General features: G+C 41.6%; 2 protein-coding genes across 6 annotated transcripts; one reads left to right on the forward strand and one right to left on the reverse strand.

Moving 5' to 3' along the window:
- Positions 1 to 77: 77 nt before the first annotated feature.
- On the forward strand, positions 78 to 14,300 carry daxx (death-domain associated protein). 5 transcript variants are annotated; one of them, XM_005465237.3, is made up of 12 exons: positions 78 to 410; positions 1,943 to 2,201; positions 3,320 to 3,418; positions 3,521 to 3,769; positions 4,380 to 4,511; positions 4,650 to 4,766; positions 6,114 to 6,345; positions 6,793 to 6,962; positions 7,859 to 8,000; positions 8,554 to 9,088; positions 10,759 to 10,885; positions 12,860 to 14,300. In XM_005465237.3, the coding sequence occupies exons 2-12, from the start codon at positions 1,959 to 1,961 to the stop codon at positions 12,917 to 12,919; spliced, it is 2,106 nt and encodes a 701-aa protein (XP_005465294.1). In that variant the 5' UTR covers positions 78 to 410; positions 1,943 to 1,958; the 3' UTR covers positions 12,920 to 14,300. The 5 variants fall into 5 exon arrangements, with proteins under 5 accessions (XP_005465294.1, XP_005465291.1, XP_005465290.1 ...); XM_005465234.3 differs by having other exon boundaries at positions 78 to 414; positions 3,320 to 3,769; XM_005465233.3 differs by having other exon boundaries at positions 3,320 to 3,769.
- Positions 14,301 to 16,497: 2,197 nt separating this feature from the next.
- LOC102077778 (gastrula zinc finger protein XlCGF49.1-like) lies at positions 16,498 to 22,130 on the reverse strand. The gene is made up of 2 exons (XM_013267240.2): positions 22,007 to 22,130; positions 16,498 to 17,552 (listed from the first exon to the last, which is right to left on the reverse strand). The coding sequence occupies exon 2, from the start codon at positions 17,394 to 17,396 to the stop codon at positions 16,566 to 16,568; it is 831 nt and encodes a 276-aa protein (XP_013122694.1). The 5' UTR covers positions 17,397 to 17,552; positions 22,007 to 22,130; the 3' UTR covers positions 16,498 to 16,565.
- Between the last annotated feature and the right edge of the window lie 2,271 nt (positions 22,131 to 24,401).

Here is a 24,401-nt window from a genome sequence, read left to right on the forward strand (position 1 = left end):
TAGTAGAACGGTACATGTCAGCAGCTGTCCAATGGGAAATGGCATTACTCATCGTCACGAATCTGTCGTCCAATCAGAGGCGTTGATGTTGAGCGGAGTTTAGCGGGTACATTTTCGATCTCGATTCGATAGCACAGCTAAGTGAAGGGGCATTGTTTTGATGAAGAAGATCCAGTCTGATAAAAACGAACGAGATTAGAGGTTATCTCGGGTTTGTTTACCCGGTTCGCGAGGCGATGAGAGCGTAACTCGACTTTTTTTCTGGCAGGTTATTTTTTTACTTAGAAAAGTCCGAATGCTAACTAGCCTCCAGAGCTAACGTCAGCTAACTAACTGGAGTGTTGTGATGTCCTGCGGCGGTGCAACGTTTTCTAGTTTCGTTGTTAACTCCAGCAGCTCGTAGAGAACAGGTCGGTGTGTATCCTACTGTCTCATTATTACGGTGTGCGTGGGCGTGCTTTATTTAACCTTCTGTCTTAAGTTTTCCACCTGTAATGTGCTGTCTGTGTCATCGTGATTAGTTTCACTTTCATGTGTTTGGAAACTGCTATCCCCTGTTTGTTTTCCTATTTTCCGAGTAAACACAGCGAAACGATAACGCTGATCAGCCGGCTTCTGTAGCCCTAAATGAAGCATCAAATTCACAAGCTCGATGCTTCTGTGTTAAGGCTCTAATATGGACGCAGGAGTCTGCCTTCCAGTTATTGAAGTTTAACTGGTGATAGAAAATGGTGGCATGTAAATCACAGGTTCACACATCCTCAGATGAATTGTCTAGGCAACGGGACATTGTTGAAAGCAGTCAACTGACATGACTTTGGAGACTTCTGAGGGCCACAAAGGTATTTTGGCAGTCATTCCAGAAATCCATTACCCAGCTTGGGAATTTGAGTGATCATGCCCCTGTTTCAGGAAGCTATTTGCTCAGATTAAACTGTTTTTAAAAAAAAAATCCCAATATGAGGGATCCTCAGTCAGAGCTGATTTAAACAACGTAAGACTTTGATAACATGCCATGAACCTAACCAGGGGCCTCTTCTATGAAGCAGGATTTGGGGCATAGTGAGGGGACTTCAGGTTAACCCCAGTTTTTAAACCTTTCAAAGGTGCTTCATCTATTATCAGGTAACTATGCTGATCCACAGTAGGTTTTGTTAAAGAAGAGTAGCATACATATAGAAAACCAGTACCTACTGACCATCATTCTGATGTTCTGGTGAGCATCAGTAAAAAATATGGATTTTTATACGCAGCTTTATTCCTGCTTTTTCCCTTTTCACTGCAAGCAATGTTTAAATTATTTCATTCCTTTATACGTGGGTGCAGCTGAAACTGTCTCACACACATCTGCACACTATAGTGTTGATTTTACAAACTAAAAAATTGTAATTATACTTCAGATCCTCCCGTGTCTTTATGGTGGAGCTGTGAAAGTGACAACTTTGTTAATGCGCACAAATGCATGTGTTCAGCTTTCGTTCCTGACTTTAAATTGACTTTTTTGATATTGGACTTTTCCACACATTAATGTAGCACTTTTGAAACATTTCCTCGTACAGAAACACAGTAATTCTATCTGTGGCAGCTGTGGTGCGTTCAGCCTTACTGTGTGTTACTCTTCATTTTGTGTTCTGACATCATAATTTGTAAAGGGAGTCACTCTGCAGTCATTAGACTTGTCTTTGTTTCAGATCTTTCATGTGAATATGACCTGAAACTGGTTCTCTTTGAAACCAGATAAAAATATCCTGGGTTTGTTGAACCCGGTTCACAGTGCAGGTCCCTGCTTTGGTATTTAAATGATCAGAAGTGCCCACATGGCCAGAATCTGTCACTTTTTTCTTTGTGCCAATGTAAATATCGTACAGATCTTGAAAACACTGAAGTTCTGATGCTTGTGTGTCATTCTGTTCTGGTCTCATTCTGCCTGTTTGTATTTTAGAAAGCCGGCGTTTTGGATGGCGGTGGCTCCTGCCTGGATGGCAGACAAAATCATTGTGCTTGATGAGGAAGACAAAGAAGAAGAGAGTCCTCAGCCCTCCTCCTCTGCCTCCAAATCAAGCCCTGACCTTCAAGCCAAAAATGTCTCGCCGCTCAAAGCTCAGCAGCCAGTGCCCACACACATTACCCAGTCACCCTTCGCTACAGCGAAGAAGACCACGCAGTGTCTGCAGGCAGAGAATCAGAAGTTGTTCACTGAGGTGAGTTTATATGATGTTCCAAAGTTCATGTTAAACATGACCAGAACTTAAAATAATGACATTTATGCAGAAGTATTTCATGTGTATCGGACTTCAGACTTCTCTAAATGCTCAGTTTTCTGTCTGGGTGACATTGACTTAAAATCTTATCTGTGTGTTTCTAGGCTAATTGTTGAAACATGATATATTTAAATGTTGACTTTTAAATCAAATTAACAAGTGAGATGATCCATGTTTCCCAAATAATACTGTGGGAAACTCAGTGGTGTCATCAGTTAGTTCCTCATTGAGCAGATCAACTGCACTCTTCTAGACTGCAGCTGGTGGTCTTTACCACACCTGTAGGGGAAACACAGGAAGGTCCACAGCTCGCTTGTCACCAGTAACACAGCTTTAAAAATAAGAGGGGATTGTATTGTGGTGAATGTGTTATATGTTGTCTCATAGTGATTCAGTAAATGCAAATTCCTGAGTACAGTCTAGTTTTGCAGAACATCGTTCCATGGAGTTTATCCCAGCATGAGGTGAAGTGCATCCTACAGCTCTCCTCCACTGGGTGCAAAACAACTTTATTAAAACAGTCATTTAAAAAAACATGTTTAGTATTTGAAAGTTGATAAGACCATTTTTGTATATTTCATTTTGATATATAAAAAAACAACAACTATAATAAAATAACAATAAAATAATGAAGAAGAAAAAACTATAATAAAAATAATGTTCAATTATTATTATTTTTTTAATTTGGCTTGTATGACAGTCTCGTTAATAGTGACAGGTTTTTTGTGTTTGTTTAAGAAATGAACTGATGGGGTGGGTGAGGTTGCTTTAGTTGGAGAGTGTACTGTGAGAGGATATAAACGCTAGCATTAAATATGTATGTAATATTAAACTTTAGATCTAAACTTCCTCATAAAAATCTACCTACTTATTTGAAAATATACAGATACACCCTATAAAGTCAATCCTGGGCCACTTTATACTGCAGATGTGTGTTTGACTGAAACCAGTCTTGCAACATCTGTTTTTTTCACTCCCTTGTTGTTCTCTTTGGTTCCTTATCCATCATATTTTCTACTTTATCTCATCCTTTTTTTTTTCTGTTTTCTTCCCTCCAGTTTGTGGAGCACTGCAGGCCCCTCACAGAGGACTGCCCAGAGGTCTTGACCTTCCTCCAGACAAAGCACTCCAAGGCCTGCCCAGACTTCCTGTCATCAGTTGAGTTGAGGAACACTTTGGGACGATGTTTGACTCGCGCTCAGGCCAACCGCTCTAAAACATTTGTCTACATCAATGAACTGTGTACTGTGCTCAAGCAGCATGCCATCAAGAAGAGGCAAACCCTCTCCAAGGTTGACCCTGGGCCTTCTACCTCAACATCAAGTGATCTTCAGTCTACCTCTGTCACGCTTGAAAGTACAAACAAGAGTAAAGGTAACCTGGACGAGGAGGAAGAAGGTGTGCAGCCGGCAGCAGATGAAGAGCAGCCTTCAACCTCAGGACAGCAAGAGAACAGAGAGGCAGACCGAGAAGAGGAGAGAAAAGCTAAAAGAGCTTCCAGGAAGCAGGTTAGTGTGGATTAGGTGCTGCTGTTGAATGAATCTTGGGATTATAATCAAAAACAGTTTTATTTGCACAGCACAATTTGCCTCAGTGTTTTTTAACTGAGGGGGGCGACCATGGCTCAGGGGGTTGGGAAGCGTATCTGCAACCGGAAGGTCGCCGGTTCGATCCCCGGGCTCTCTGTCCTGGTCGTTGTGTCCTTGGGCAAGACACTTTACCCTACCGCCTACTGGTGTTGGCCAGAGGGGCCAATGGCGCGATATGGCAGCCTCGCCTCTGTCAGTCTGCCCCAGGGCAGCTGTGGCTACAACTGTAGCTTGCCTCCACCAGTGTGTGAATGTGAGAGTGAATGAATAGTGGCATTGTAAAGCGCTTTGGGTGCCTTGAAAAGCGCTATATGAAATCCAATCCATTATTATTATTAAAATGACTTCAATACAGTCATTTTAAAAGGAAAAGGAGAGTAAAGCAGATCAAAGCACACTGGTTAAGGCAGCCATTAAATATAAACTATTAAAAATATGAAATATCCCTCCTTTTTTATTTTTCAGCAACAGTTAGGGTTTAACACTTTTGTAGGAAATCATTCATGTCTGTCCTGTGTGTTCCTCTCAGATAGGGTACCTGGAGAACCTGCTGAAGGTGTACAACGAGGAGATCTGCCGCCTGCAGCAGGCTGAGCTGAGTCTCACTGACATGGAAGCGGAGGACTCGTTATACATCCAGGAGCACAAACTCAAACGCAAGGTCAGCCTCCAGTGTGGTGCAGCTCGGTGGCTTCCACTCTCTAATACAGACATTAAAGCTGTAAAAAGTAAATGTTTACTACAGCCTGAGTGGCAGCTGCTCACACCTCCCTCACGTGTCCTCCTCCTTTTTTTCCAGATGATGAAGATTTATGAGAAACTGTGTGAACTAAAGGGCTGCAGCACACTAACAGGCCGAGCCATTGAACAGAGAATCACCTACAAAAGCACTCGTTACCCTGAGATCAACAGGAGGGTGAGCTGCATGTTTTTGGGGCTACTTTCTAACCCGAGGGGTGGATTATGACGCATCTGCAACAGAGCCAGGGATTCTTTGCATCAACTGCCTCGTTGAAACCAAATACAGTTATGATGACTGTGGTTCTAAACTTTGTCTGTTAACTCAGGTTTTACACTTCAGTCTCTGCGCATGCTCACGTTTATGTGCTGCTTTCCTCGTAGAAAATTCCAGGCAGACATTATCAGCAGAAGGTTTAAGGGCCGTAAAGAAATTTAAAAATCAAACAAAAAACATTAAACAGCAAAGGCAATGCCGTGTTTATACACTGTTGAAAAAACATGACAGTAAAAAAACAAGGGAACGTCCAATAGTCACGGTATAACACAAAGTCAGAAAGGATTCCTCATGTAACAGCTCGTCTCCCATGATCTCCTCCATACTTGAGACTCTGTGTGGCTGTGACATCATGTAGAAGCTGGACTGCCTGTGCAGCCTGAAGGTGCTGCTTCAAGCTGCCACCAGTGACAAAAAGCAAAACTAGAGAAAAGTCATTAAGGATGAGGAGACGGTCTGTGGCACCACGTCCTAAACCCTCAAATATCAGTGAGCGTGTTCAGTACAGATTTATACAGCGCCAAATCACAAAGACAACAGACAACTCAAGAATGCAGTGATGTAGGATTTTAACATTTTTATAACAGGTGAAGTTAATAGGAGGCTGAGTGGGAGCTCTGAGGGCCGTTAGTATTTTTCCGATTGCCTGAAAAGATGGCTCTCCCGTGCTCCGGTTGACACTTTCATTTGAAATAAAGCAGGTGAAATGGATTCCCATTTGGACTGATTGATTTTCCGTAATTTAAATGACTTGATCTTACACTGCAATAATTCAGTGTTCCCTTCATTTTTTGAAAATGTGTTGTTCTGCTCTGTGTGCTCTCACGACTGCTGTTTATTTTGAGCTCTTCTAAACTCTGTAGCATTTAAACCTGATTCTAATTCAGGTCTGATGCTGTCGTATAATCTAATGAAACATGTGGGTTACATTTTAGTTCGTGACTAATTCAGATTTACTGATCAAATATTCTTGGTTAAACTGATACGGTTTCTAATTTAACATGAACTGTGAGCATCAGTATAAAAGAGATTAAGCCACAGATTAGCACCAAGCATAAAAACATTGGTTTCTTGCTGCTATTAATGATTTCTTTCTGAGGTTTCTGAACTATTTGCAGTGCTTATTAAAACACAAACTGGCAGAACTACACAGCGATCACACAGAAGAGTTTTGTATCTGTGGTTATTTAATTTCATGGAGCTATATTTTCATTCGAGTTTTGTCCTCTATGTTCCTCCCTTTGTCAGATTGAGCGTTTCATCAACAGTCCCGAGGTACGACAGAACCCTCCTGATTACCAGGACATCCTCCAGCAGGTGTTGCGTGCCAACGATCGCCACAACCTCTGCTTGACCAGGAAGCATATAAACCAGATCGCCCAGGAGGCGTTCAGAGAGACCGGGAGCCGCATACAGGAGCGCCGTCACCTGGACCTCGTCTACAACTTTGGCTCTAGCCTCACCGACGCCTATAAGCCTGGTAAGATAATAAAGAGAAATGCTGCTGCTCGTGTGGGGCTTCACTGTCTGACTGCACACTGAAGTGTTTCTACTCAGAAACAGGCCACAAATTTGAGCGTTGATTTGAATTAAAATATGAATATTTGTTCATTAATTTACTTTAAAGTTTGCTCCACACGCTCAGGTCCTCACTGCTGACATTTTTGCTCTCATTTAAAGTTGTGACAGTTTTTATATTGTTTTTGATGTTTAAAAAAATAATTAATAAAATGTATTTTATTTAATTATCTCTCTGGTCGTCCTTTCATACGTGTTTAGAAGGATTAGCACTAACTCAGACTTTTTCCATTCGTCTTCTTTCTTTCTTTATCCACATCTTATCTAAATAATAAAAAAACACCTGGAATGTCATTCATGATGTAATTGTTCATCCTCTTGTCTCTCCGCCCTCCACCTCCCTCTTTAGCCACAGACCCGGCTCTGAAGGACCCCTCACTGCTGAAGAAACTGCGGTCGAACCGAGAAGTTGCTCTAACCAGCCTGGAGGAGGTCATCAAGAAGTACGCTGTGAAACAGGACGACACGGAGGAGGAGGAGAGGAACAAACGACTGCAGAAAGACAGGAAGGACAAAGAGGTAACAGAGGACCATCATCACAGCCTTTTGGTTTTATTTTTATGTGTGAAAACATTAGATTTTATGTCTTTCTGTCAACATCAATCTGCTTTATTTCCTAAAAAGAATTAAGGTCAAAATTTGTGGTACATCTTGTGTATTGAATAGCAATATATTTTACAGTTTAATCTTATAAAGCAGAGGAAGAAAGTATGTTAATCACACAGGGCTGTAAAAGTACTAAATCAAAGAAGTAAAATTTAACTCATAGGTTTTACCTTTTCTATTTATTTATTCATGTTCTGATGAGGTGTGTTGGAGTTAATAAATAAAAAATTGCCAATGTGAGTAAAATTTGCTGGCTCAGAAATATAAAACACATAGTGGTGAGGAAAAAGTGTAATGTGACAAAGCAAAACATTTATAAACCTGTGAGTTGTGTTTGGGGGAAAACAAAGAAACTGGAGTGTTTATTTGTTTCACTTAATCCCAAAAGTTTTGTCTTATATTAATCTGAAATTATGAGACTATAAAAGATTTTAGTTTTGTGTTTGTTTGGGCGATCGTGGCTCAAGAGTTGGGAGTTCGTCTTGTAATCGGAAGGTTGTCGGTTCGAGCCTCGGCTCGGACGGTCTCGGTTGTTGTGTCTTGGGCGAGACACTGGTGGTGGTCAGAGGGCCCGGTGGCGCCAGTGTCCGGCAGCCTCGCCTCTGTCAGTGCGCCCCAGGGTGGCCGTGGCTACAATGTAGCTGCCATCACCAGTGTGTGAATGTGTGTGTGAATGGGTGGATGACTAGATGTGTAAAGCGCTTTGGGATCCTTAGGGACTAGTAAAGCGCTATACAAATACAGGCCTTTTACCATTTACCATGTGTTTGTGTTCTGAATCTTGTTTAATTTCCTTTGCTGCGTTTCAGGGCCGCACGTCAGGAAAAAAAGTGGAAACTGAAGAGATGAATGGCGTGTCTGAGGAGGAGGAGGAAGAGGATGAAGATGATGAATCCTCAGATCCAGACATAGAGGAAGAGATCCAGGCCAGTACTCAGCAGGATGGACCAGGTTAGACCAAATAAATGTGGTTATATTGAAGCATCATATTGGCTGACAAGCATCAAATTAGATATAAATCTAATTTCACTGTTCACCAGCACGTAAAAGCTGCATGTATGGAACACAGGAGTTTGCATCTAGGTAACTGCCCTCTGTGGTCTGTACCAGGATCTAAATATTCTTATTTTATGAAAACATAACTGTGAGTTTCTGAGATTTTACGACACCGCTAGGACTGCTGCTAAGGTTAGCCACACTGTGCTGATAATGTGTAACATGTGATTTAATTATTGAACAGAATGATTAACAATTTAATGTGACTCATAAACACACAGAGAATTCATACAGACAATGTTTAAACTCATGCGTCAGATTGGGCTCAATTAAAGACTGTTTTTTTTCCCTTAGGCTGTTATTTGGTCTCTTTTTTTTTCTCCCTTTTAAACAACGAATAAATTCGTACAGTCAAATAAGTGTTATCAGATTTCAAAAACTGACCAGATGAAGGGGGCAGAGATAAGAGAAGAAAATATTTATGTCCCTTTTTTGCTTCTTTCTTTAGATGAAGAAGACGACGAGGAAGACGACATTAACGAGGTGGAACAAGTGAGCGAAGGCACCCACAAGGAGGATCAGAACGATGATCAGATTGGACACGTTTCTGCAGGCGAAGAAGGAAGCATGAAAGATGAGGACGAGCAGGTTACGAGTCCTGCTTCTGATGAGACCAAGTCCCAGATCTCTCCACTGTCTGATATCCCCTCCCCCACAGAAAGCCCCAGCCAATCAGAGCCCATGCAGACTGATGACCAGAGGCCGTTATCGAATGGCGACCACAAGAGCTTACAGGAACCTGCCGATTCTTCCAGTCATGAGTCAGTCGTCCTCTTAAACTACAACCAAGACGAAACGGGCCTCGCAGCAGCAGCCAATGGGAAAGCATCTCCGTCATCGCCAGAAGACGGCGTGGAAAGGTGCGGCACGCAGACAAGCAATGGCACGTCTCCGCCGCCCAGCCCCAGAACCACGAGGAGCCAGAAGAGGAAGTGGGAGGAAAGGAACTCGCAGAGTAGAAAGAACCTAATCATCCACGACAGGTGAGGCTGTTGCTGAGAGGTCAGGAGTCCACGATGAAAATGTGTTTGTGAGATAATTAATAATACAAACAAACAAATGATGACTTATTTCTCAAAGTCAGTGTGAATATATTTGATACTCTTTAGCTTTGTAACTTTTGTAACTGTTCTTAACTATCAAAGTTCAGAAGGCAGAAGCAGGTGTTATAATGTGTTTATAGTAATATTTAAAACTGTAGGAGAGCAGCATGTAGGCCTGCTGCTCTCAGGAGGAACAGTTTTACGCCTCCACCATGAAAAACTGATGAGGCTTTGTTTCCACTCTGCTGGGCGGGTGGGCGGCGTGAACACGATAGTTCAAGATCGACCCAACGGAGCATTTTCAATTTGAAACCATCAGTGCGTCTACTGGGACGCTGAGGCCTTTCACCTTTTGAACACAATGAACTTAAATATTTTTAATAAACAGAATGTGAAAAGTTTGACTAGTTTTTAATTAAATAACCAAATCTGTGTCAGGATGAGAAATTCAGGCTTAATTAAACTTCTTGGTGGTGATTTAATCTCAGAATAAGTGTGGCAGTGTGAAAACACTCATGTTTAATTACCAGTGAGGTAACAGTTGAACTGGAAATTAATAATGGTATCCTAAGACGATCTCTAATGGAGACCCCGAAATCCTTCAGTCACAAAATCATTTCTCTTGCTTGTATCAAGATTTACCAGATCATTTCTGTTGTGTTCATCACTTCATAATCTGAGACTCTCACTGATGGTGTCTAAGGCTACGTTCACACTGCAGGTCTTAATGCTCAATTCCGATTTTTTGATCAAATCCAATTTTTTTGTCTGCTTGTTCACACTACAAATAAAATTCGACAGCAAACGCGCTCTAGTGTGAGCGCTCAAAGCGGCCCGCATGCGCAAAAGAAGATGTCACACACAACTCGCTCTGTTTAGACCCAGAGCAAACAATATTGTTTGACTGATGGCCCTTAATATAAAGACTTCAGACTTTACGTTTCCAAATTTTTGCTTTAAGTTATTTTGTTATTTACATAATAATGTAAATAACCTAATAATTATCCTTATTGCTGTTTTAGAGGAGCGGTGCTTCAAAGGATAGTTGCAGATTTCTGTCAGAATCTGCAGATTATACAGTACAAATAAAATGTTCATGTTGTCTTCCCAACAGTTTCACTGACATCTACACTGGATGGCCAGGAAGCGTTCGCGATGTCTTCTCGGGCGCTTCTCCGGCGCTGATAATTGGCTCTGTCTTGTGTCAGTGACGTAAAAGACGGATTTAATGCGACATGACCATTCAAACAGCAGTCGCTTTCTAAAACATCGGATATGTATCGGATTCAATACCACAAACGAAAGTGACCCAGATCGGATTTGAAAATATCGGATTTGTGCCGTTCACACTGTCATACCATGATCGGATATGGGTCGCATAGGGTCAAAAAAATCGGATTTGATGCGCTTTCGCCTGCAGTGTGAACGTAGCCTAATAGACGAGGCTGCATTGAAATGTGTGACTTCTTTGAAAATGTCCAGTTATTGAAGATCATGCTCTCATTTAAATTGTAGTTTCAGCTCTTTGAACTTGAGTTCATGGTTTTATTTCTCTGGGTTCATTTATTCTCTGTATGTTTGTTGATCTCCGCTCTTTTCATTCTCCTCAGTGATGCGGACATCCCTCTGGATATGGGCGTTGTGAGCTGCAACTCTCCAGAGACCACCCGAGCAAACACGCCAATGCAGGAAGTGGTCAGCAGCTCGCAGTCGACACCGCCACCGAAGAAAAACAAGGTGGGGCAAACAGACTCATACCCAGTGTTGGGGAGTAACGGAATACATGTACCGCCGTTACGTATTCAGAATACAAAATATGAGTAACTGTATTCCGTTACAGTTACCGTTTAAAAAGGTGGTATTCAGAATACAGTTACTTTGTTGAAATAAATGGAATACACGGCGGTACTTCCTTGTTTCATATTGTCGCGGGTCAGGACTGTTTGGGTTTGTTTGACAGCTACGTTCTGTTGTTCCAGGCGGCAGCGTTACGGTTGCCATGGTTACAGGGTGACGCTCTCTCTCTGGTGTTTCCTGGGTGAGAGAGCGCTTTTTTGTTGTTGTTGTTGTGCTAAGCTAAAAGGCAGAATGCTACAGGCATGGCCCTAAAGAATGTAGCCTGATGGGCAGTGTAGTCCGTGCCGCAGGGAGAATGGACTGCCATACACGTTATGTGTCTGTGAGCGAGGGAGGGAGAGAAAGGAAAAGTCCGAGCTGTCACGGAGCAAAAACGGGAGCTGGAAGCATGTAAATATAATAATAACCACTGCAGCCAAGAAGAGTGCCTGACGAGCCCAGCTGTAAGTAAGCTATTAAGACTCAACTGTACACTGTGTTCGTGTTTTCCTCCGGAAAAAATAAGTTCCGTTGGAGCAGCCTTTCAACGCCTCTCTCTGTCTCTGGCAAGCAAAGTTGACCCAGACAACAAAGTCAAGCTATTTTTCAGCTACCAGCCCGACACGGAACCCACTGTATTAGCCCGAGGTCCCTTTACTACGGTTCGGAGCCGCGGACCTTCAGTAACAGTAATAAATCACAGCAATAGTACATTCACGTAGTTGTAAACAGCATGATAATATATTAAGTATTCCAAAGTATTCAGAATACGTTACTCTCATTGAGTAACGTAACGGAATACGTTACAGAATACATTTTGGGGCATGTATTCAGTATTCTGTAATGGAATACATTTTAAAAGTAACCTTCCCAACACTGCTCATACCAGAGGAGCTGAGTCACGATTCAGGATAGAAACGATGCAGTGAGGGTGACACTTTAAATAAAACACCTCACGGGTCTGAATTTACAGTTATTTTGTCATTTTGACAAACTGTATCAACACAATGGACCTAAAATCACACACAAAAATAAAACCTCGAAGTGGTGAAAAGTGAAATAGGTTTTACAAAATATGTTTAAATGTTTAACAAATAATTTTTATAGCTTGAAGTCTAAATATGCATACATGTAAATTAGAATGTTTTTATTTTAATTTTTTTTTTTTTACAAATTTTGTAAACAGGTTTATCCAGCTACTTACATTCAGAAGTGTGCATCTGTTTACACAAATTATTTGTGCCACTCTGAAAACTAGTTCCTGTTGCCCACAAGACAGAGGGGCACATCACAGGCCTGACAACAGGATGTGTATCACTCCTCCTGTTGTCCACCTGGAGACGGTGTTTACATTGAAGGCTGCCTTTGGTGGTTTTTTGTCCAGCTGTAGCTGCGTCGTCGTTTTGACACACAGAAAAAACCCCACTTCACTCCAAACGAGCTTAATGCCACAAATCTCAAAAATTGCTGTTCTCGCTTTTGATGTCACTCTCAAAACTTTCGTCTGTTACTAAGCAACCAAATGGTGTGTTGCCATATAATTTTGTGATAGGCTGACAAGGTGAATTTTTCCATGAATAGTAAAGGGCGTTGAAAAGCATGGCGTGAATTATCATAACTGGTTTTATTTGGCCTCTCAACAATAAAAACTGGAATGTAGTTGAAGTCTTACCTTTTAACACAAGTTAAAAACTGAGTCTCAGCGAGGGTGTGTCTTGTTGCCACGTCACCTTACATTGGTCATGTGATGTGGACACACCGGTACGTCTGTCAACAACATCAACATGTTTTTAAACAAAAGTTTTTATTCTGCTGATACTCCGAGTGTTTCTCCAGAAGAGTAAATACTTTATGCTGCTGTCTGTGTGATTGCAGGTCAACGTGGCAACACAGTGTGACCCAGACGAGATCATCGTCCTGTCAGACTCGGAATGACCTTTAACCTCTGAACTCTGACTAGCTTCTCACCTGCTCTTTTTGGTCGACTTCCTGAGGTTTCACATCCTCCTCTTCCAGCTCGTGTTCGACGCGGAGACTTCTTTTCTTCCGTTTCTGCGAACTACTTTGACAAAGTCCACGAGAGCCATTTACAGCAGAGGAAGTCTGAGAGGTTTGAAGCAGATAAAAGCCAACACGACTGTTTTTGTAAAGAACTGGAATGAAATTTTTGTGATTCAATGTGTATAAACGCCAGCTGAAGCAGCAGGTTCTGGGATGCCTCTGCTGTGCACTACAGAATAAAGTTTTCATTTGATCCGAGCAGGGAAACTCGAGCTGACGCTGACCTCGGCTGCTTCTTGCTCTTTGGATACGAAAACTAACCGCCGATGCAAGCAGAGCAAAGCCACTCGTTGTGTCGTTAAAAATGGTGAAATACATTCTGTTTTTTTACTGCTCTGAAGCTGAAAATACTTCACTGGGATTCTTTTTACTCGACCTGAACGCTGATTTGTGGTTGGTGTGTTTTTAGGTAACAATCAGTGCCTGATTAAAAATGAACTGAGCAGTCAGACGTGAGGCCCAGATGTTGAATTTCACTGGTCATGGCTGCTCTGGCAAACTTCCAGTTTGTTTACATTTTTATATTTCAAATCTGTTCTTTCTCAACAGAGCGGGTGGTGAGGTGATGGTCTGTATTAAAGTCTTTCTATTGATGTTGTTTTATTTGCTGCTATTTATGATCTGAGGGAGCCGTGCCGTGTCTTCAGTTGCAGCAACGACAACAGGAAAACATTTACACTGTTTACTTGTTTCCTCTCACAATTACCCTTCAAAATGAATTCAGTTAAAAGGTTTAAAATAAAGTAATTTACCTACTGAAGCAGGTGCTGGTGAGGCTGCAGGAACAGCTACAGGAACGGAAACGCTGAAAGTTCTCTTAGCAAACCCCACAAAAAAAAATCCCCGCCCCCAAAAAACTAGCAACAAAGTCTTTCTGCTTAAACATGTTGTGCTGCATCACTCACAGGAGACAAAAGAATTAATCTGAACTAACCAAATCATTTTTGAGTCATTTGTGGGACTTTTGTTGATTTAAAAACTAAAACACACCAGTGAGCCACAATTTTCAACCTTTTGAGGATTTTAAAATAATGCTACACTCACAGAATGTATTAATCCTCGTCTGAAAAGTAGTTCTAAACAAATCCACTCCTCCTTTTGGAGTAGCGTATGCTGAAAACTACATGCCCAGCTGTTTTAAGAAATAACTGCATATTTATGAGCCTCATTTCCAGCCGTCTTTAATCAGAACCAGCAGTAAAGAGCAGGAAGTTATGACACGTACAGCTTGTCGAGGGGTCTGTTGACACTGAAATATTAATAACACCAGTCTTCTCTTTAAAGCGGTCAAATTTCATCCCAAGACAGACAAACTCTACCTGTGCCCACAAGTGTGTGTAAAAGATGGATGTAGGTGACATCATCCATTTGTTCCTCAAGTCCTGATATGTCGAGCTGAATGTTTTGGCGAGGTCACGCTGAACCCCCTTTAGGTAGTGACCTGTCAATCATGAAGTAGGCCTGCTTTTAACTGGGTGCATTTGTTTGTCCTCGTTTTTCTAACGAGGATCATAATTTACTAAATAAACGTCACATTCAAGAAGACCTCAAAGCAGCGACTGAGGCCATAAACCATAAAGTCTTAACAGCTCATAGGTCGATGCAGATTTCTATAGACAGACATCTTTTTGCAAGCAAAGTAATTGCCCCCTACTGGCTGTCAGAAAGATTACAAGGTGCTTCCACACTGGTTTTACTGTTATTATACAGTAATAACAGTCTGAGCGCCTCTGCGTGATAACCACGTTCTTTCTTCCTGCTGCCAAAGCTCAGCTCAGCCAAAACTAAACAGGAACACAAAGATCACTGCAGGTCTGTGGACTGTGCGTTTGGGTCCTTTTATAAATCCTGAACACCTTTAATTATAAATACATTCTGTGCTTTATTCAAGGTTTGTTTTGTCTTTTGTGTTTTTGTTCTCGTGTTGGTGCACTGGGCAAATTTTTTTTTTTTTGTATTTGTTGGGTTGTTTTTGTTTGTTTGCTTTATGCAGGCTTGGAGTTCAATTGTTTGTCTTTTTCCCCCCTTAAATCCTTTTTTTTTTTTTTAATAGCAGATCGCCTCACAGGTGAAACAATGATATTTTGGGGTAAAAGCTCTTTTCAGAGTTAATAAAATGACCTGGAATGTTACCTTTGCTGCGATCTAGTAGACCTCATTTATGCAGAGGAACGATCTGTCATTCACTGTGAATTTGTTCCTTTTTTTTTTTCAATTTTGATATTAAAATAAATACTTTTGTCATAAAAGACTCTGTGCTTCTGATTTTTACTTGTAGAATTAAAATATTTTAATGTGAGTTTTTCAAAAGCTGCAGATTGGTTTTTATGTCTTTCTTATTTCAGGTACTTTATCAGCTGGTTTATGTCATGGCGTTAGCTCAAACCCACAGATGTTGCTTCATGTTGTTTGCCCCTTGAATAATTTACAAAAGTCAAAATGTTCCATTTAGTCTTTAACAGCTTCATTTAATTATGAGAGCAGTGCAAATAATTGTTCTGTATACTGTATAATGTTTCAGAGGAGTGGTGTAATATTCAATGTAAGAAATTAAATTATTAACGTAAAGCAGCAGAAAAAACATGAAAAGAAAGATCAAGAGACAAACGTCTTCTCCTGGACAGGTGAGCTGCTTCCTTTTCCCATGATGCCTATTGTTACACCCTACTTAAAAGCAAGGTTGTATCTGGGGTGGGGTGTGACACAAAGTGAAAAGAAAACTATTAACTGCCACAAAGTTAACGTCAGTAAAAAACTATTTCACAACCAAACGACCCAATGAGGCCCAAAATCCACTGTGGTTCACAATTATCTCTGTAAAGGCACACCTTTACTCACAACACCAAAGTCACACCATTTTTCATAAATTCACACAGCGACAGCCCGCTGCCCGAACCACTGTAGCCCACATCCCAGAGAAAAGCGAAGGAAAAGGGGGCGTGACATTTTGAGGCGGCAGTCTTGATGCAGTGCTGACGAGCTGCACCACATCTCAGCTGCAGCTTGTGAGGCAGACTTGGAACACAGGAGGAGAAAGAGCTCTCTCACATGGGGAGACCCCCGGTCAGCGACCGTAACACCTATCAACAAACTATCTTTGCTGTATGTGGCTAATAGCTTAGCATTCTGCTAACTATGGTCACTAGAGTCTCAAGCTTCACGTGTACAGAGACACCAATAATAAAGTTTTTCCTCAGCTGGTTTCTCACCATGTGGGGAAAATCGATTTAAAACATGAACATGTTGGTGGTGCGCAGAGAACTTCTGTTTCAGATGGAGTTTTGTCCTCACCATCACTGTGAGGACAAATTATATCTCAGGATGTGAAAGAATAACACAATTTAGTTTCATCTTTAGGAGAAAAGTGAAGGAGCCGGACCCTAGATAAAGCGTCTCAGGTACATGGATGCAACGAGTCAGTCATACGAGGTGGTGGTGTAGCTGGTGGACGGTTTTGTGTCTGTGTTAAAATGAGACCAAACCTACACCCTGTTTAGCTCCTGGTTGATTCGGAGCTTCATCAGTCTGCGGAGCAGCTGATGTTCTTTCCTGTGATAAATGACTTTCTCACATGAGCCGTCATGTGCTTTTTCACATGTGTGACGTTATAAAATCTTTCCCCACACAGCGAGGAGCTGAAGGCTTTCTCTTCAGCGTGACTCTTCAGATGCTGTTTGAGACTCCGGCTGTGAGTAAATCTTCTCCCACACTCGGAGCAGCTGAAAGCTTTTTGTCCCGTCTGGATCAACATGTGAGAATTGAGGTCGGCGTTGCGGCCGAAAGTTTTGCTGCACCTGGAGCAGCTGTAGGGTTTTTCTCCCGTGTGGATGCACAGGTGTTGTTTCAGATTCCCGCTGTGTGTGAACGTTTTACTGCAGAACTTGCAGCTGAATGGTTTCTCCACCGTGTGAGTCCTCCGGTGGTTTATTAGCGTTGTCTTGTCTTTAAAGCTTCGTCCACACTCAGAGCAGCTGAACGGTTTCTTTTCCGTGTGAATCCCCAAGTGTCTCTGCAGGTTTCCACTGTCCTCAAATCTTTTTCCACACTGAGAGCAGCTGACAGGTTTCTCTCCTGTGTGGGTTCTCAGGTGTCTGCTCAGATTTCTGCTGTGACCAAATTTTCTACAACAGACAGAGCAGCCAAATGGTTTCTCATCAGCATCACCTGATGCCCGAGGCGCTGCAGGTTCACGGCTCTGCTCACACTCATCAGAATCACTGACATCTGTCTGAAGAGCCTGAAGTTTTCCCGTCAGGCTGTAGATCTGGATCAGCCTCTGGTCTTTCCACAGAGTCACTGACCTCCTCAGTCTGGCTGTGATAAAGCTGTAAGGATTCAGGTTTCTCTTCATTCTCCTCACTCTTCACAGGGGCAGGGCTGGAAGTGGCTGGAAGTGAGCTGGGCGATGAAGACCTCCTCCTGTTCGTCTTTAATGTCTGGGTCCCCTGGTCCACACTGGAGCTCCACTCCTGCTCCTCTTTTTCACCAATGATCACTTTTCAGACACCTGAAACACAAACATTAATATCGAGCTCATTTTGTCCTGAAACCAGAAATATTTTCACACACTGACAGTTTCTTTTGTGTGGATAATGAACATTTCTTTACATGACCATTAAAAGCACATTAATTTGACTTGTAGGGCTTTCTTTCCCTTATGTTACATAAACATACAAAACACAAACTAACACTTGTTTTCAAAGGAGTTTGCAAAGAAAAGCATCTGGATTTCTTTAAGTTGCTTGAAGACGTTTCACCTCTCATCCGAGAAGCTTCTTCAGTTCTAAGGTCAAATGGCCGAGAGTCCCAGATTTAAACCCAGTGGGAGTTTCCCCCCAAAGAGGGACAAAAGGACCCCCTGATGATCCTCTAATCACCTGAGCCAAGGTGTGAAAGCGGGTGTGGGTCCCAATCGGCCAGGGTTTCGGGTGAGCTCATTGTGAAACCTGGCCCCACCTTGTCATGTGAATTCCTGAGGTCAGATGGCCCAGGATGTGAGTGGGTGTTAAGGCGTCTCGGGAGGGAACTCAAAATTGGATTATAGATGGCAGACAGTTGGTGTCGTAAACCACCGCCTCTGTTCAAAGATGGTCGCTCACAGTGGACATAGATGGCCTCTTTCACTCCTCTTTCAAACCATCTGTCCTCTCTGTCCAACATGTGAACGTTGGCATCCTCGAAAGAGTGACCTTTATCCTTAAGATGCAGATGGACTGCTGAGTCTTGTCCTGTGGAGGTGGCTCTTCTATGTTGTGCCATGCGCTTGTGAAGTGGCTGTTTGGTCTCTCCAATGTAGAGGTCTGGGCATTCCTCACTGCACTGTACAGCATACACTACATTGTTAAGTTTGTGTTTTGGAGTTTTGTCTTTCGGGCGAACCAGTTTCTGTCTGAGTGTGTTGCTGGGTCTGAAGTACACTGGGATGTCGTGCTTGGAGAAAACTCTCCTGAGTTTCTCTGATACACCGGCTACATAGGGGATGACAACGTTGTTGCGTCTGTCTTTCTTATCCTCCCTCGCTGGTGTCTGATCTTCTTTTCTGTGCCTCTTTGCTGACTTTATGAACGCCCAATTAGGATATCCGCATGTTTTGAGTGCTTCCTTTACATGTGTGTGTTCCTTCTTTTTTCCTTCAGGCTTAGAGGGAACATGTTCTGCCCGGTGGTGTAGGGTCCTAATTACTCCAAGTTTGTGTTCCAGAGGGTGATGGGAGTCAAAGAGGAACGTTCCAGTTCTACTTTGACTCACAGGCCCACTCACATCCTGGGGGTGTCAGAGTGTGACCCGATAAGCGACTTCCTGCTGGTCTGGAAGTCCAGCAGTTCATCTAAACAAAAGGCGCTTAGGCTAAAACAGATATAGATATGTTCATCCTACCACAGAACAATAAGAGAAGGTACGACCTCTCCCATGCTCCCAGGATGTGGGTGTGAATGCCAGAACACTCTGGAATGCACACGAAGCCTTTGCAGACTCCTAAGGATCAAACATCTACCAACATGACATTGATTATAAAACTCTAAGCATATATGAGTAGATATTTCTAAGCATAAATGACAATAAACAATATAACCCTGACATCCCGTCTCTCTTGTTTGTTTATCGCCCACTTTGCGCCAGAAAGAGGAAACCAGCGGATGTCGCGCTAAACAACAGCAGCACGTTTAAGCTTGATCAGCTGTTGTTAGAATTTATTTAACCTCCTAGGACCTGGCGTCCACATATGTGGACATCACATTTTGGGTTATTTAGAATAAAATACTCAATTTTGCTCTACAAGGACCTGATATCCACTTACGAGGACATTATACTGCCACTGTTCTATCAAAATTTTAAACGAATATCCTCATATGTGGCTCTGATTTTTCTTAGAAACAAAAATAAGGTTAAAAAAAAAATCCTTAAAAAGTAATTCTTTGTTTTTACATTCATCGGGCCCCAATGTGACCAAATATCAAAGAGAAATTAAAAATGGATGCCGTGGAAGAGTTCAGGTCTTAGGAGGTTAATATGACTTTCTAGTATCAGCTGATGTTTGCTGGAGCCACAGCTGTAAAAGCTGCTGGTCATGATATCGGTTTGGTTATCTGGTGAGAGGGAAACATGAAGATGAAACCAGGAGATGTCCTTACTGAATCATCAGAGCTGAACAGGTGATGGAGAAACAGGTTTACCTTTTAGGTGACATGAATGAGTTGAAGGGAAGTTATGAGCTGTTTCTGAGAGACAAATAACACCAGGATCCTTTTCTAAGTAGCTGACAGCTGGTAACTGTGCAGGGGCGGGTCTAGCAAAGTTTTGCCCGGGGGCCAGGTAGGGCATTAACAGGGAAATGGGGGCACAAGGAAATACTTTTCTTTCTTAGTCTCATTTTAAATGTCTAGCTTTAATAAATAATTATCTGAATCTTACAACCAAAGTTTTTATCTGATGTAAAATGTATAGAGATCATACATATACCAACAAGACAGCATACATCACTGTCTTTATGGCTTTTCCTATAATACCTGGTGGGCCGGTCTCTAGTCAAAATGCCCGGGCCCAGTTTATTTTTCTGATCATTGTTGTGAGGAGACCATAAATAGCATTTGCATTTTCTGTTGTACATTTCATTTGCTGTTATGGAGTTCTTGTTAAGGATAAAAAGTGTCTCTTTTTTTTTTTCAAAATAGCTGATAACAATTCGCAGATAGCTGCCAACAACTGCGAACAAATATAATTCTATAAAGCTGGGCTATATAATGTGTAACTGTTAATATAGCGCATTATTACATTTATTGCTAATGCAATCATATGGCACATTGACTTCTGAGGAAATTTTAGATGGCACTCATCATCAGAAAGGTTGCCGACCCATGGCTTATCATCATCAGCGAGTCTGTTTCCAGCAGCAAGAAATAAACTCTTTTCTCAGTTCCGTCTTTAAATCAATTTCCGGGGGTTTGCAGTGTCGGTCCACCTATGTATGTACTTTTAAGGGAAACATGACAGAGTAGGAGTAGATATTAATTTATACTGTACTACTGTATGTTTCCAACCAACTTGGCAGCCCATTCTCTTTTTCTTGACAATACTTTTCTTTACGGACTGAGACATTTTGGGGTCGACATAAGAGAAAGCCTGATGTGAAATATAAAACTGAGGTCAGAGGTCAAATGTGACATGATATTTTCTATTTACTGACAACACACAAACTTCATAGTCAGAGTTTCTAAACTATAAGGCTTTTTGTCAGTTTTTGCATGTAAATCTTTAAGTTTAAGTTAATTATCACTGCTACATTTACGTAAGCACGACATTGTGTAAAAACAGTTAAAAGTCACTGTGGTAATGACACATGCTAAAGTAAAAATGATGTGGGATGTTGTGAAACTGTGAAAAGAAATATCTCCACTGAAGCACAGCTGCCTTTAAGATGCTCTAAAAAAGCAAATGTTTCAATACTTTCCCCGTGTTCATTTTTTAGGTTTCAACAAATTTGTAGTTTACTTTATGAATAAAACAAAACAAAAACTTTCCCCAGCCTTCCTTTTCATAGCACTAGGAAGAAATATTTAACAAATTAACCAAGTCCGAATAGCTGGCCGTGTGCCATTTTGGAAAGGCCCAGAGCCAAAACATTTGTCACTAACTGAGAGAATCATCACACAGATGCTACAGGCAGGGCCTTTCAAAATAAAGCTCCAAGCTGCAGCACTAACAGTCCAAACTCATTTCTAAGAGTCAAAACAGGTTTCTTAAACATCGAAAGAGATTGAAAACTTTTAATTATTTTATATTAACAACAGGATCAGAAAACTTCCTGGTAGTCTGTCATCATCAGTCCACCTCACACATATCTGACTGCAGTTCCTGAGCCGAGCGCGGGCGCCCATAAATGACAAGTAAGGGGAGAGAATGTGTTGGTTTCTCAGTGAAAAACTACTTTTTTCAGGTAAAAAAATGTCCACCAAGAGACGAAACTTTCTATGGAAGAAATGAATCCACACCAGGAGGCCCCAGAAGCACGAACACTAAGGAGTACACGCCCTGCTGGGAGCTTTGCCACAGGGACTAGTTGCTACTGGCAACAAGCAACTGATGTCTTCAGGATTTAGTGTTTCACCTGATTATTACTCAGTGACTTGATTACTGTTGCTTTATTCGGTCTTGTCAATGTTTTTATTTGTTTGACCATAGGGGAAAATATCTTCAAAAAGACAGAATCCCTGTTGGTATTCTGTCTTTTTTTTAATTTAATGCATGTTGATCATCTGTTTATGTTTTTTATAAACAATTCATCGTATTCATTCAGGTGTTGTTTGAATCAGCTTTTCTCCTGTCTCCTCACCTGCTCTGGGCGCTGTTGGGAGGAGCTAAGTAGAGGTGAGGTGACATACCATCAGAGAGGATCTAGCGCAATGCTAGCGTTAGCCTTTTAGCATCAGCGAGTCTGTTTCCAGCAGCAGGAAGTAAACTAACCTTCTTTTCTCAGCTCCAGCTCCGTCTTTACGTCGACTTCCGGTGTTTGACAGTGCCGGTCCAGCTCAGCTCTGTCCACAGAACCGGACTGTGGAGGACTTTCTGGATCCATCTGCTAACCGAGCGCATAATCAAGTCTGCTAAACTGAGCGCTGCCACTTCCGGGAAACATTTCAAAATACAATTACTACAAGCGGACAACTTTACTTAAGATATGCTCCTTCAAAATAGAAGATTTTATTTTGGAGTTACTCTCTTGGGTAATATACTATTACCTAAATGCAAAAGTCATATTTGCTCCACTTTAGTATCAACAGTCCTGTCCTATTACACTGCAGTACAACTGGTTTAGTCACTCAGGTAGGTGAACTAGAGTCCCTGAATGTTTCTCTGACACACTGAGATAGAGAGTCACATATTTCCTCTCTCTGCCACACACACAACTTATAGGCTTGGTAGGCTTGCCAACTTTCCCGTTTTAGGCAGGACATCCCATATAATTGTATAATATTGTTAAAAGAGCAGAGGGCGGGGGGGGTCACAACTGCTTAGTTATATGAAATTATCATCAATGAATGTGGGTAAAACAGAAGCTAGTTTTATCATTTTTGGTGATTTTGTCTACATGTCCACTGTTACGAAATCAGTTTCGCCCCGGTTCTTTTATTCGTCGAGGGATCCAGAAAACGGCACCGGAACTCAGTAGTTATTTTTACAAAATCTTTATTCATCTTTATTCATCTTCATTTAAGCATGCACTTCTAGAAGGGAAGACGAGGCCGGTGTCCCTCTGAAACAATCTTCACCTCTTTGTTAGTTACACCCAGCTTTATAGAGGCGACCCCATCATAAATCCCCCATGGTGTGCTGGAAACTCTGTGTCTGTGTCTATGTGCGCGAGCACGTGAATGCCTGTGTGTGCGCGTACCCGCGTGTCTATGTGAGTGCACGTGAGTGAGTGTGCATGTGGATGTGTGAGTGTAACAGTTAAAACACTGTGGGTATGTGTCTCTTCCTAGGGGCCATAAAAACCATCTCCCTTCCAAACCACAGTTATCAAGTTAAATGTTGAGACCCCCACACAGGTATCCTCTGGGGAATTTCCACTCAGCATTAACTCCTCTTTGTCTTACTTTCACAGTTCAACTGGGGAGGGTCTCCTAAGATCTACTCCTAAGTTCATGACACAGTCAGGCCTTTATTTATATCCAGGGCAGTGTCAGTGTCTCTACCATAATTCTACATTCTATCTTAACACATTTCTAAACTCTAAAACAAACTAAACATTCCTACATGTCTAAACTCTAAAATAAGCTAAACATTTCTACACCACTCTCACCTGTTTTTTTTCTCTCTCTCTTTGCTGTCTTCATCCTGCTCTCTCCCTTTCTCTTCCTATCTGTTCTTATTTCTCAGTGTTTGCGCCGTCATCCAAACATTAAATGTTACAGTGAATAAAAGACATAAACTGGTCCATATCTCTTTATAGCAATATTCTAACTGAATACAGGCTGCTGCTGGACATAGACAGGTAACATCTTGCTGCCACCTGGACCGGGAGCTGTGCTGTAAACAAGCACAGGAATAGAAATTTTTAATAAACTAAAGTAATAACATCAGCTCCTTGGCTGGCAACTCCCCTTATACCAGAATTGGCTAATAATCTCAAGTGAATAAATACTCTATCATTCTTGCTATTAACAGTTATTATTAGGCGAGCTCTGATTAAATTTGGGGGTGCTTGAGCACAGCTCTAAAACGATCAAGTCATCAGCTGAGGTTGTTGCTGAGTTTGACCTACACTGTGTATTTTGACACATGATGATAATGCTGCCAAAAACAGTGTTACAAAGTAAAAACAACAGAGAGAAGGCTGCAAACACAACACAAGAGCCAGACAAGGAGCACAGTGGAAATCTCACTTTAAGCTCTGTGTGCATGTTTTATTTCATCTGTTTGTACTGGAATAATAGAAACAGTCCGAGAGTGCAAACCTCCACCGATGCCGCTCACTCTCTGGGCAGTATGTGCTTTTAAGGGTAACATGACAGAGTAGGAGTATGTAATGAATAATAGGTATTGATTTATAAATACTACAGTATATTTTTAAATAACTATACTTCTCTTTCTCCTGACAATACTTTCTTTCTTTAAAAATTTTAAGAAATGCCCCTGAGAAGTTTAATCGGGGTTCATTCTCAGCTTATCGAGCTATTGTGTTTACAGACAAAATGACACGCATGCATGTACACAAATGCACGCACAAATGCTACCAAAAGCATAATTATCACTCCTACGTTTACGTAAGCTTGACATTGTGTAAAAACAGTTAAAAGTAGAGTCACTGTGGTAATGACACAAGCAAAGTAAAAATGATGTGGGATGTTGTGAAACT

This window comes from Oreochromis niloticus, linkage group LG22 (assembly GCF_001858045.2).
Source record: "Oreochromis niloticus isolate F11D_XX linkage group LG22, O_niloticus_UMD_NMBU, whole genome shotgun sequence".
NCBI lineage: Eukaryota > Metazoa > Chordata > Actinopteri > Cichliformes > Cichlidae > Oreochromis > Oreochromis niloticus.